General features: G+C 30.7%; 1 protein-coding gene across 2 annotated transcripts; it reads right to left on the minus strand.

Moving 5' to 3' along the window:
• Positions 1–2160: 2160 nt before the first annotated feature.
• LOC123705293 (rho GTPase-activating protein 1) lies at positions 2161–12422 on the minus strand. Of its 2 annotated transcripts, XM_045654028.1 has the most exons (9): positions 12029–12421; positions 11819–11953; positions 7529–7644; positions 6548–6705; positions 6137–6454; positions 5827–6065; positions 5499–5699; positions 5300–5406; positions 2161–5230 (listed from the first exon to the last, which is right to left on the minus strand). In XM_045654028.1, the coding sequence occupies exons 1-9, from the start codon at positions 12075–12077 to the stop codon at positions 5060–5062; spliced, it is 1494 nt and encodes a 497-aa protein (XP_045509984.1). In that variant the 5' UTR covers positions 12078–12421; the 3' UTR covers positions 2161–5059. The 2 variants fall into 2 exon arrangements, with proteins under 2 accessions (XP_045509984.1, XP_045509985.1); XM_045654029.1 differs by lacking the exon at positions 6137–6454 and having other exon boundaries at positions 12029–12422.
• Positions 12423–14354: the final 1932 nt, after the last annotated feature.

Genomic DNA, 14354 nt, shown 5'->3' on the forward strand with positions numbered 1-14354 from the left:
ATACTGCTTTAAAACGGAAAAAGAATATCTAGAAAATTTTAGAAGCAATATACCTAGTACCAAAACGGATTTGTTTTTCCGTTATTCATAATATAATTACACACCGCATTTAAAGGAGATTTTGCAAGAAATTTACATTTTTATTCACATAAAATTTCAAAGGAAAAATTTCAATAATATAGGTAATTAGTGCCCCCATTTACCAATAATTTGTTTATATTATATCCATCCGTACATCATTATTAAAATATTTGCAAAATCACTCCAACAAATGTCCAACAACAACATTATTGCCGCTGTATTATGAATACTTGTTTAATTTCGCGTTTGCTCTACTTTCGTTTCGATACTTCGGATCGAACGTCAAGAGCGCTGCGCCGAAGCGCGCCGCTCACCTGTTTATCACAATTAATTACTATAATAATATGTAGGTACGAACTACGATCCACTTTGTTATTTATACATTGGAATCCTATTAGGTATAACTTTATTGAAATCATTTTATTTGTAAAAATAATAAGGAAATGTTGTGGACTGTGGACAAGAGTGAAAACTTATCAAATTCGTATACCTAATGATAGAGTAATGTAATAATTATAATATGTAAATAAGTATTAAACATTTTTGAGATCACAGATATCGATAAAAATATTTTTTGTAAATAATACTACCCGACCCGGCAAACGCCGTTCTGCCTTACTATTATGATATAAGGGGAGGGAAAATATGATGAAAAGTATGCACACAAAATTTCATGAAAATCGGACAAGCCGTTTCGGATGAGTTCAACTACAAAGTACCACAGCAAAGTACAAACACCGCGAACAAATTCAAATCTTTTGTTAAACTTCAAGACTATTTATTTCGTGGATATAATGTACAGTGTACACATAATGTAGCTATGATTTGAGAAAAAACTGTTTGCTATTATCAATTATTCCATAAACATTAATGCTCACCTTCTGATCTAGAAAAATAACTTATAGCTCGTATTGGCTCGGCACGGGACCAAAGATACTTAGATTTGTACATATATTGTTATTAATAATTAGGAGAGAATAAATAAAACAAATGTTATTTTCAATTAATATATTAATATTATGGTAATACAATATTTACAAAAATTGTGTTATTGACGTTGATTGTTTTAAACTTTAATTTCAGATTGATTAAAGTAATATAATATTATGTACCTAGGTAGCATATATATATAAAGGTCCACTAACTTTCAATTCAAATTTAATTAAGACAATAAATTATTTATCTACGCTTAATGTTTTTAAACATATTGTTAAAATAAACAATTACTTACTTAACTTAAATTATTATTATTCTTTAGAACATCGAATGTTTTCCCTAATCTATAATATTACTTCTAAATAATGATAACAAATATTATAATGTAATTTTTGTACGTAATAATGACTGTTGCTCTAAATTCACAACTTTGGTATGTATAGATTAAGAAAATGAGAAATGAAGAAAAGGACAGAGAAACAATTTAGATATAAAGATATGTCATAGTAATATCAATTAAAATATTACTTAACGTTTAAATATCTGTGCGATGTAAAATAAACAATTTTAAACTTTTAAACCACAAACATATCCGATGTAGGTACCTACATGAATATTCATTCAGCGAGAAATTATTATAGTTTGACGTGGAATGTCATTATATGAGATTCAAGGTTTTTAACTTTTTAAATACTTACACTGTAAATTTAAGGTGCTTTCATTTATATTAAATAGCTTCACAAAATATTCCCCTCACGCAAACATATTACTTATTTTACATTAATTATTATTATTATACATATAATTATATAATAACGGACGACTGTATATAAAGACGGTTAATATTAAAATAGTTTGGAACCATTCAGGCAGATCGTAAACGTAGGACACCGTGAGATATAAAAGATACGCAATTCAAAATATTTTGTAAGAATTCAATACATAGGTATTTCATTGAAGAATATTTCTCCGAAATTATACTTCGTGATTAAAATTTAAGTGACACAAAATTAGCGATGATATCCCGCTAAGAGCTAGCGCACAAGAGCAACTTTTGTCTCCGCAACTATTTTGTCTCTCCCATAAACTCCATGGGCTAGTAAGAAAGTGCGCGCACGTAGCGACGCAACTCCCTATAGAGTTGATGGGAGAGACAAAATAGTTGCGGAGACAAAAGTTGCTCTTGCGCGCTAGCTCTAACACAAAACTGTGAAAAAAAACAACGACTCATATTTTAATAATCAACGATATATCGTTACTTCATGGTTACTTCGCTGTGCATTTAACATATATTTACCTAGAAATTAGAATAGAGTATGTTTAATGTATGATAATGTAAATATATATGATATAGGCTACAGTGGCAAAGTCTGTAAGTATCTAAAAAGAGATGAAAGTAAACTTTAACATATGAAATAACGGGGTTTATGTCTAACAACTTAGTAAAAATTTGAACTGATCCTTCAAATAATTATTTAATAATACGATGTTGTTGAACTGAAACTGTATAATAAATACAAGCCGTTCACGGCACTTTCAGGTCTTACTATAACTGTGATACCTACATTTACACAATTTCCCAAATAATGTTACCAATGTATAACAAAAATTAGACCGTAATAGAACATACTCTACATCGTTACAATTCATATAGGAATAGATATACATATTAATATACCAAATTACTTATCAACCAGAAGAAAGGAACGGTCCCTACTTTTTTATAAGGCTCGGTTATACAGACATAACTATGAAGCTTAGGACACGTGTCTATCCGTACCATCAACATTTTTCTAATGAAACATATAAATGAAGCTCTCGTAGATAATGTATTTTTCAGTATTCACTACAATATTTTCACACCAATTTTAACATTTGAACATCAATTTGTGACTACTGACTTTACAATCCACAGAAACATCATAATATGAACGTTATATATTCTATACTTATACTATAAAATCGCAATATCGATGGTCAATTTGATATTCTCAAATATTTCATCGGATGTAACTATTAGGATAGAATTGAAAAAAATACAGATAAATGTAGGAATGTACAAAAAGGAAAAATCATCAAAAATATATAGAGATCATGGAAAAATACAAGTAGAAACAAAGACAAATATTCAACTACAATCGGACAAATAAATATGATAATGTATACTTAGTATTTTTATAAAAAGGTTATACAAAATATCATTTAACATCGTATGTTTATTATAACCTAATTGGATTAATCCTAAATTTTGGTATACTTACAAACCACTTAAATTATATAATTTCCTTAATTCGTTTTGCACCTATGTAGTAGTATCATGGTGCTTTTATACATACAAATTAGACCACTTTGAATATGCTTTAAACATTCAGGGTGTTACATCAATAATTAATTTATGTCAAATGTAAATTAATCAATTGATAAATTCTTATTTTATAAAATTTATAATTGAGTGCCACCACCTATTTTGTGCTGCACCTAGTGCATATTTATTTATTTTTTATTAAAAAATAAGAAGGTAATACATTTTCTTCCAAGACCAGATCGCTACTTTTTTACACATAGTGTATTGACTTCCTTACAATCTCATCTACACCCTGAATATCTACATGAATTCACTACAACAAATACTTTTAGAAACTAAACATAAGTAAATAATTATACACATTTTTATTTTTTGGTTAGATCCATAAATACCCAATACCCATTTTGTTTCGTTGACAAATAACAAATTTCCATACTCTTATATTTAATTTATAATACAATATGAAACATCCATTTAACGACAAATACATATTATGCCTAATTACCACATATTATATCGTTACTACAGTCCAACTTAAAAAAATTGTCAAAAATTCAAGATGGATGCGCAATTACTTACAATAAAAATTTTAAAAACTTACAAGAGATGAAAAATATTAGTAACTAAACATTAAATAAAAAGTATATTGATACAACGTATTTGCACCCTTCTACCACGTACGTTCTATTGTGCGATTTTTATCATTCGATATACATACTTAAATAACTTAAATAAGGTTATGATAATGGTGGTTTAATAATTGTACTATAAACAAACGAGTGTGTTGACATATTTTTAATTGGAATCGAGTAATGATCACAACTAAAGCTATTAGAATTAGAACAAACACAGAAAAGTGCTAAAACCAATACGCCATAATGTGAACGTAACACACGCGTATTTAGAACTAACGTTAGAAACCATTCCACTCTACTATTGTTTAAAATCAGTCTTCAAATTCGCTATTTCCGATGTGCTGAGTACTGCTAACAATCAGCTGGATCCAATGCGCAGACATACAAATCTCATAAGCATTTATATTTTGATGAACGCTTTTTGAAAACTAATATAAGACGTGCATAATGTTAGGTTGCGCTAATAAATTTTTATTTGTCTTTTCATCGTTTATATAATTAAGAACAGGCCTATACAAATATCTGAAGTTCCTCTTTGAGTGGAATAATATTGTGGTGAAACAAAGTAGGGTAGCTATATCTTAAGAAATATGACTAACGTGCAAATAGTATAACAACAAGTATCTCAGGTTAGGAGCGGGTAATAACGTGATAGCCATTCTTATCTTTTAGAATTATTTTACCATAATATGAAACGTGGCACCAAATTTTTGGCAATTTTTTTCACACATTTCATGTACATAATATATTCATTCCTGTTAACATTTACTTCATAAGAACAATATTAGATCTCTTCGTTACAAAACAACATCAACAATAATTACTACCGTTCATTTTAAAACGATACTATTAGACATCAACATTTATATGTTATTATGAATATAACTAGGTTTTATTTCAACCATTGATAAGAAAATTATTAATTAGACCATCCAATATATAAATTACGTTTAGAATAATCTCAAATTTAGGTACGACAAAGACGACACATTTTGCCGGTTAACTTATAATATTATTTTTTATTAAATGGTTTCATATTTTCAGCGTCTCCTCGGACTCGATCTCAAACATTATGCCGTACTCAAACATACAACTTCGATTATTAAATAATGAATATCGTTTCTTGATTTTCGAGCAGGAAGTCAGTGAATGCGTTGATGGGAGCAATTGACTGAAGTGACATTTGTCCAGTCGGAGGCCAAGATAAGTTAGGGCCAAACACGACCGCCAAGTTGCTACTTGTCATTTTATTGAGACAGCTTCTGTCCTGGACCTGAAAAATTGCCAAAGTTGCAACCGGCCATTCGACGGAGCGATAACACGTACATGGGTTAATACATACCTTCCATAAGAATTGGATAACGTATTTCAGCAGTTTGTAGTTATCCAGCGGAAGTCTCTCCAAGACTAATATCTTTACCTTCCTTGGTCTTTCACTTATTGGCCAGGCTGAAAAAAAATAAGATAAAAATTAAAATGTTTTAACGAAAAACCACAAATTTTACTTAAAATAGCGAGATAAAAACATGCCGCATTCTCACATTGAAATTGAATAATTTCGTCATAAAGATCGAATGTCATCAGGGGCTCCTCAAGATCCCGTAAAAATGTTTTTAATAACACAGCAGCAATATGAGGATCGTTTTTAAACGAAATTGTTTCCCCTCTGTTGCAAGCCCGTTGCAGTTCCTTAACGACTGCCAAATTTGCGGATCTCCGGAATATGCCTTCTGTTTCCAAAGCTATAACAAACACGTAACATTATACACTAGTTCTTTTTATTTTAAGTATCCTTATGTTTTAAGTTTTATTTCAAACATGTCTTATGTTTGAATTAAAACTTAAAAGTGAAAATAAAATTAAACCCACCGTCTGGTTGCGACAAAAACTCAACACACTGCCGCACTACAGGCGGAATGGCATCAACCATGTCCGAATTATTTTCCTTGATAAACTGTAAAGAAACCCCGAACTGTTGGGTGGAGGGAGGCGACAGGCTGTCTTTAGCGCTGGCCTCCCCTCGTTCCTGAGGCTTTCCTGCACGTTCCATATTTTGACGCGCTATTTCTGCGGCACGTGGATTTTTTGACAAAAGGACTTTGTCGTACCTAAAATATACACAGTCAAAAATAAAATTCAAACCAATCAAGACAAACACAACTAACTAATGTATACTCACTCAATTACTCGCTCGGGAATTTGAACTTTTTCCAAATCTAAATATTGTTGTAATTCATGTAAGTAATTAACGTACATCATCTTCCTACCAAACTTAACGCTAATAGCGGGTCTTAGCATTTGCCAAACGATTCGTATGAAATTTGTTGGATGTACGAGATACAGAGCTTTGAGATTCTTTTTGTACTTTCGATCGAACGCTTTGTAAGCTTTCCAAAGCCAAGACAAAGGTGGCTTATTTCTGCTAGTGAGACCATAATGGAAATAGATGACACTATAGTCTTGTTCCACGTACTTATCCAATGTGAACATAAGGAACCTGTTGATGATATAAACCTCATTTAGAAATTATGCCAGGGAAGAAATTAATCTAATTGACTAGTATGGAGTCCATAAATACAACGAGGCTTACCGCAGCAAATAGTCAGGATGTATGTCCTTAGCAGGAGGCAGGCGACAAGCCGATACTACAATGATTCGGCGACCGATATCATCATCGCCTACTACTTCGACCAACCTACTCTGATTTAGTTCCGAGAACAAGTCATAGTCGAGGGAGCATGAGATAATCTGCAGAAATGTATACAAGCGATATTTATAAAGAAATAAATTAACTTCAACCTGAAAGATTCAAGCATCGTACTGACCTACATTTAATGAAAAGGAATATAATTTACCTGATTCTATTTCAGTCTTTCAAGTGTAAAACTTGACCTATTAAATAACAAAAGATTTAAAAATTCATAAAATTTGAATGTAACGGAGGTTTTGATGAGAACAGAAAAATAAGGGATAAATATTAGTAATAAGAGATAACAAATTAACGCTTCATGTAACAAAAATAATTAGTATATTTTGATGATAACAATATAATGAGGATGTTGTAGGTGTTAAGTTAGCGGGAACTCTACGAAGCGTGTACTGTTCTAGAGGTCGCTTGTACGCCCACGTTAATAATGACCTGAATCTGTTGCGCTACCCTGGGAGACCTAGATTTTAATATCGATCGAGCGCCGCGCAGTACTACATATCTATATCTATTCTGAAATTCAGGGTAATTGTATTATGCACACGATAGTAAGGACGCATGCTTTCTAAATTTCAACTTATTGATTAAATATTTTGAAAAGGTCTAAATTTATTTCGATGGGTCAGTGTTAAAATTAACTTAACTTTTAATAATTAAATATGAGTAACTTAAGTTAATCTCGCATAGCTGCATTGTTATTAATTATTTCCGCTAACTAGCATAGCGTTGACACAAAAATATCGACATGACACAAAAATAATGTAAAAGTTTATAAACAAACAAAGCTTTAACAAGTTGCTCCATCAAAAATATTCTTGCAAACAAAAAAATATTATGAAATAAACGAGTGATCAAAATTATTACCTCAGAGTAAGTTTGCGGACCGAGTTCCTTTTCAAAGTTTTCTTCTATGGTGCCGTCGCTACTTGAACGTGTAATCAACTCTTCCGACAAATCAAGCAATTCCGGTGGTAGTGGCGCTAAAATTAATTTTCCTCACAACATTTTATAACATCGATGAAATTTTCATTGCTCCATGAAATTAAATAAACACACTAAATAGTTCATTTTCATTTGAAAATTAATTAAGTCACGTCCTCGTGAATCGACCACATTTTAATATAACAGTAGATCATAACAAACACAAGGTATCACCGAGATGTGTATAGCTCTACTATCAATAAGCAACTGACAACGGTGTAAAATAAAAGGCTGTTAGGTGCAATGTGGGGTGTGGGGTGGGTGGACAATATTGCAGCGGTTACTAGCGGGCTTGTAAATAATATGAGTGCTAAGGCTTGCAATTACAACTTCATAGTCAAACAATTTAAAATGAAATGAATTTACGTCATACAATTCGAACTATAGGTAAAGTGCTGCAGGCTAGCAAATGGAGAACATGAGAAATTAATAATGAAGTTTATGGTATTGTACATTTTTTATTATTATATATTAAGCAAGATTATTATTCATTATCGATTGACGACGATTTCAAAAACATCAACGTTATCTAACAGTTCAATACTGTTTTTGAATTTAAAGGGTTCAAAATTTAAAAAAAATTCGGTGAGGTAATGCAATACTGTCTTGTATGAATTAACATTAAAAAATTTGTTATACCGGATATATTCATGAAAGGTATTATGTATTTATTTTTTATTAATAACGTAATACATATTATCTATACATATAATAAATCTGTAGAAGGGTCAATTCTGTACATTGAAAATATTGAAAAAATAACTAGCAGGGGGTGTTACTGGATCGATACCAAACCCGAATATGTGATTAAAAAAATTTTTGTCTGTCTGTCTGTCTGTCTGTCTGTATGTGAAGACATCACGTGAAAACTACCGGTTCGATTTCGATGAAACTTGGTATAATTATACCTTATTATCCTGGGCGTAAAATAGGATACTTTTTATCCTGGAAAAATACGTAGAAAAAAAATTAATCTCAATTTTTCAGTTATCCATAGACGTTGTTCTGTAGTAGGTACCGCGAACACACGTTGCGTATTATTATAGACCTAGCCGTATTTGGGTCCAATAGATATTTATAAGATATCCGAGTTACTCAAAATGGAGAAATAAACCATCCACGCAAAGACCGACATCCGCGCGGACGGAGTCGCGGGCGGAAGCTAGTATGCAATAAGTGTAGTTAGTAGGAATTGAATATTTATGTGAGTGGGTGTGAAAGTATCAAACCTGATTTATAATAATTGTGAGTATCATAAAATCGAAGAGCTATCTCTATACCTATACCCTCATTAAAGTCACTTAGATGTATTTTTTATTATACAGAAGAGACAAAATGTGTTTAATAGGCATTATTTTCGGCAATGTTTATTTAATGACATTTTTCTTTGGTTCCAGTAGTTTTAAAAGTTATTAATTTTTCTAACATACCTAGGTAGGTGGATAGAGTATTTTATTTTCAAATTCTCATCTTTTAATTCGTTTGAACCTAGGGAGAGATCAAAAAGACAAATAGCCGATTAGAAAATATGTAAAATTTAGAGTAATGTAGCTGTATATATTATATTCATGAACTTCATTCGCAAATTTCGACATTCGCAAGGGAATAAAAATCTACAGGGCTATTGCCGTGAACACAAAATCTTGAAATTTGGTAGGTAGCAACGACATATAGTACAGTTAAAGGAAAAATTGCTAAAATCATAAATTTAAAGTTACAACATAAAAAAAATAGGTTTGTTCTTTTTTTTTAAACTTTACTCAAAAACTACTTGAGTTAAGTTTTAAAAACTTAACAGATATTATCCAATACAGTTTTTACAATGAGAAAAATAATTTAAATATAGGCCATATTTTCTTAACTCTCTCTCAATGCAATCAGAAAATACGTCATGTGTAACATTTTGGGATGCGAATACGAAAATTCATAAGATAAATTTTATTATATTTTCATAAATTTCATAAAGTATATCAATATAGTTAATATGAAGTGTTGTGTTAAAAAAGTTATATGGTAACAAGGTGCATGTTCCCTTCATAAACAGTGGAAACATGAGTGGGCAGGAATAGATAAGATTGTCTCTTTAAACAGAATATAATCAAACATACATGTATTATATCTGTTATTGAATGTTGGTGTTTTATCAGTTATAAATAATAAACTTTTAAAACACATTACAATATATCCATAATAAATAAGATATAAAAGGTACAATAAATCTATGCGTAAAACTATTAAGATGAATTTTTTATAAAAATAGTCCAAGACCCAGAGAGAAATAATGTATGAAAGGCAGATTGACACTGTGGTTTCAGCCATAAGTGAAACCACAAGGTGCATCAAGCACATAATATATACATATATCTATTCCGATTTCCGTCTGGTAATTATGATGCACTATAGAGCCTTCTTTCTGTTATTTATAGGGCCTGCATATATGCAGTATGTATGTATACATATATGTCACAGTCATCTGGTTGAATCAGCTATTTGATTGAATGATTAGCATATTCATTGAATGACGACATTCAATTGAATGAATATGCTAGTCATTAAATGAGGACATTCAATTGAATGACTAGAGCGTTCATTGAATGGCAAGGGTTGCTGAGGCTTGACATTTACCAAACGAAGATGATTGTGGGGCTAAAACAAAATGAAAGTAACATAATAACTTACCATCAAGACACCGTTTAAACTATACATAACTACTACTACTATACATAACATTACATTCAACAATTTGGTGAGTTATCTTATCATTCAATTAAACATAGTCATTAAATCAAATTGCAGATTCAACCAGATGACTGTGACATATACATATATTCAAATATCCCTTCATAAACTCTTAAGGCTTTATAAAGTCATCATACTAGTGGTACAGTTTATATACATAGTTGTATAGTTTATATTGTTTAATAAAGAAAGTTAACTTTAATTACATATATTAATGTATAATTGTGAAAATGTTTTCAATAATTAATTATAACCAAAACAAAATGACACAGCTGCAAATCTAGACTTATATAATATAGAGTAAAGAACCACCAGTCAATTTATTTACATATATGATTTGTTTTTATTGTTGGTCACAGAATCATGCATGAACCGCTGAACCTATATCGATAATTCTTTTTTCATTATGTTTGTTATTATACAAAGAATGTCAATCATCAGCTAGTTGCTTTATATTGCCAAATTCCAAAAGAATCAATCCACATATATTATTCACTACTTTTGTTAACTATAAACAAAATATGTTTAGTAATAATAAAGCTTATAATTTACAATGTAAATTATATTTATAGCTATTCTGAGAATTTCAACTCATTTATTCACATTGTGATTATTAATAACTAGCTTCGCCCGTGATACATATTGACGTTTTCTCTACATAAGAATCAACCTCGTACATCAAGGAATATATCAAGAAAAGAATTATCGAAATGGGTCCACCTGTTAACAGGTGATGTTGTGACAACGCGAAACAGGTTTCATCCATACTAATATTATAAATGCGAAAGTAACTCTGTCTGTCTGTCTGTTACTCAATAACGCCTTAACTACTGAACCAATTTGCATGAAATTTGATATAGAGATATTTTGATACCCGAGAAAGGACATAGGCTACTTTTTACCCCGGGAAATAGGATAGGTTTTATCCAGGAAATCCCACGGGAACGGGAACTATGCGGGTTTTTCTTTGACTGCACGGTCGAAGCCGCGGGTGGAAAGCTAGTTTATATATATATATATATATATATATAGATAGATAAAAACAGCACCAACTTAAACTACAAATATATATATACTATAGTTCAACACTATCCTTACAATTAAGCAGTATGGCTTGTTAATCACATAGAAAATTAAGAATTTCTATTCCTTATATACTACTAAATCTAATAATTTACACTTTATAAAGTTGTAATGTATTGAGAAACAAATGCAATTTGACTTATAATATTTAATGACCTCCATTCATGTATCAGCTGCAGTTTGTTTAAATTTACACAAATAATAGTAATATACAAATTCTTGGTTTATAAAGGACATGTTACAGAACAATTTAAATTTTCATATATAATAATTACCTCTTCAGTTTATAATTTATAAGGCAATGAAATTATACAAAAAATAAAAAATTTAATCAGCTTTCAACAAACTTACCAAGGCCAGTGGCTTGAATCAGTTCGGAATCATCGAATTCTAAACTCGGTTCATAATCGTGGTAATCTGAAAGACTCGTGAGATTGTTTAAATTTGCGTCATCATCTTCAGGATCCATACTACCTCCATGTAGAACTGTTCACAAAAAAAAAATGCACAAATTGAGGGCATACGAAAAACTTTTCTCTATTTAGAATATGTCACACAAACCTTGAAACGCTCGTATCGGACTTAATTTAGGTTGATGTTCTGACTCCATATGAACAGGCTGTTTAAACCGATATATCAATAAATATGTTTAGTTTCAAAGTACCTTTAGCTAGTCGCAAAATTCAAATAACAAGTTATAAACCAATATTAGGAACGTTAATTAAATTTCGAGATATTCATGGTTTTAGCCAATGTTTATTGTTTACAAATTACACATGAGTATAACACTTTATTCAGAGAAAACAGGAGTGATTCACATCCACTACGTCTTAAATTTATAGGATGGTATGAATACTCAATAGATAATATGTAGGTATCTATGAAAAACGATGGTACGGAACGGAAGTCAGAACAAATACAACAATTTACGCAAAAGTCTGATTAGCAGAGGGCTGCCACTTGTAAGTTGTGTGTGACAGTTCAAGCTTGCCAGAGTGCTATAGGTACAGATTTTTATTTTTGTCTTTTCTTGAAATCTTTTTTTGCACGTTTTTTGTAACCGTAAATTATTGGTTAAAAATATTATTGTATGTGTGCGGTTCGCCCTGTGGTTTCGCCTTATTAGAAAATAATGAAATCGAACATTAATAATATCGATTAACGCGCCTTTTGCTTGTTTGCGAAATTTTCACATATTGAATTTTTGTATTTTTTTCTTAGCAGATTTTGAATATATCATGAAGAACTTTATTTATTTATATGTATTTAATAAAAACCAGCTGTGCGCGTGTGTGTGAATGTAAACTGTTCTTTACTAGTTACCCACCCGCGGCTTTCCGCTTTGTTTAAATCCTAATAGTAAACCTAAACCATTGAGATACTAACAACCTTAGATTAACAACAATAGCTCGATGACCTAAACGGCCTAAACCCTTCTTCTTATATCACTCTTTCTTAAAAAAACATCCTCAAACACTTTTCCACATTATTAAAGATCTAATGCTTAATATTATAATATATACCTATACGAAAACGGCGGAAAGCGAATGTTTTTTTTTACATTAAATAGTGATTACATGACACTACTACCTGCCTATAATGAAAATAACGTAAAGAATCGGTAGGTATTCGGTTAGCTCCTGTCTTTCCCTTGTCTTTCCATTCAAAAATTGTAAGGAAATGTCTGGAAATGTATTTTTACCAGACTGCGAATGGGGAGGCTAAGTCATTCAATTTTGTTCATCAGAATCTGTGATCAGAATCAAGATCAGAATCTTAATCAAAATAATTATTGTGGTAGTTTGACATAATATTAACGAATAAATTTATCAATGTGGCGTACCATTACAACGTATATAAATTCATTATAAAAAGAATTCTTATAGTATCTATGAACATTGAAGCACAGCAAGAAGCACAGTGTGCGATTTATGTCCAGTCGAATTTCATGAAAATCGGTTCAAAAATTTTTGACTGAACAAGTAACAAACAAACATACAAACTTTCGCGTTTATATTACTCATGAATAGCAGAATTTTAAGTTTTGTAAGATACGGTAAACGTGGCGTAAAAGCACAGATTACGGTTTACTTAATTGAAGCTATAGGTAAACCAGAATCTGATGGCAATTAGGGAAATCAAAATTTTGAGTGTGCAACCCTAGGGAAAATGGACTGAACGATCTTGATACTGCTTATTTTTTAGTTTGTTCTCAATATCATTAGTCACATTACATAAGTGGACAATACTGTACTTAATAATGAGATATCCACTTAATATTATGTAGGTACATACTTACATGTATAATATACATATTACTTTTACACAGGTAATACATATTATTATTTACACATACCTATATTTGTATGTTCATTATCATTATGCCATGTGAAAATATCGATGTTATATCGATAGAAAACTAGACTGCTTATAATTTTTTATAAAATAAAATAAAAGTAAAATAAAACTATGTTTATTTTCGTAAGTATTAACAGAAACACACATTATAAAATTGACTTGGACAGATTGGACTGGACGAATAGCCGTATTGGAAACTCCTGTAATAAGTTTTCATAAAATTATATTCCAATCAACAAACAATATTATAGTTACCTACATATAATATTTTTTAATTAAAAGTATCAAAGCGGGTAAGTCCAATTTACCAATAAAATCTTCTAAATTGAAAATTGTGATGTGTTTGACCCTTCTCCATCAAATATTTTTCTATACACATTATAAACAACACCTCTTGCTTGTGACCACAGCGGCTTTTTCGACATTTTCGAAGATTTTTTAGACAAAATCCTAAAAATTATATAACAACTGCAAAAAAGACAAATAATTTGACAACCAATTTGATAGTTGTCAAATAAGTTGCCACATG

This window comes from Colias croceus, chromosome Z (assembly GCF_905220415.1).
Source record: "Colias croceus chromosome Z, ilColCroc2.1".
Classification (NCBI taxonomy): Eukaryota; Metazoa; Arthropoda; class Insecta; order Lepidoptera; family Pieridae; genus Colias; species Colias croceus.

Coding starts and splice junctions, on each gene's coding strand:
- LOC123705293 (XM_045654028.1), bottom strand. CDS start 12,077: ATGGAGTCAGAACATCAACCTAAATTAAGTCCGATACGAGCGTTTCAA. Junction 6,455..6,547: donor CATCCTGACTATTTGCTGCG/GTAAGCCTCGTT, acceptor TATCATCAACAG/GTTCCTTATGTTCACATTGG. Junction 5,231..5,299: donor TTATCCAATTCTTATGGAAG/GTATGTATTAAC, acceptor GCAATTTTTCAG/GTCCAGGACAGAAGCTGTCT.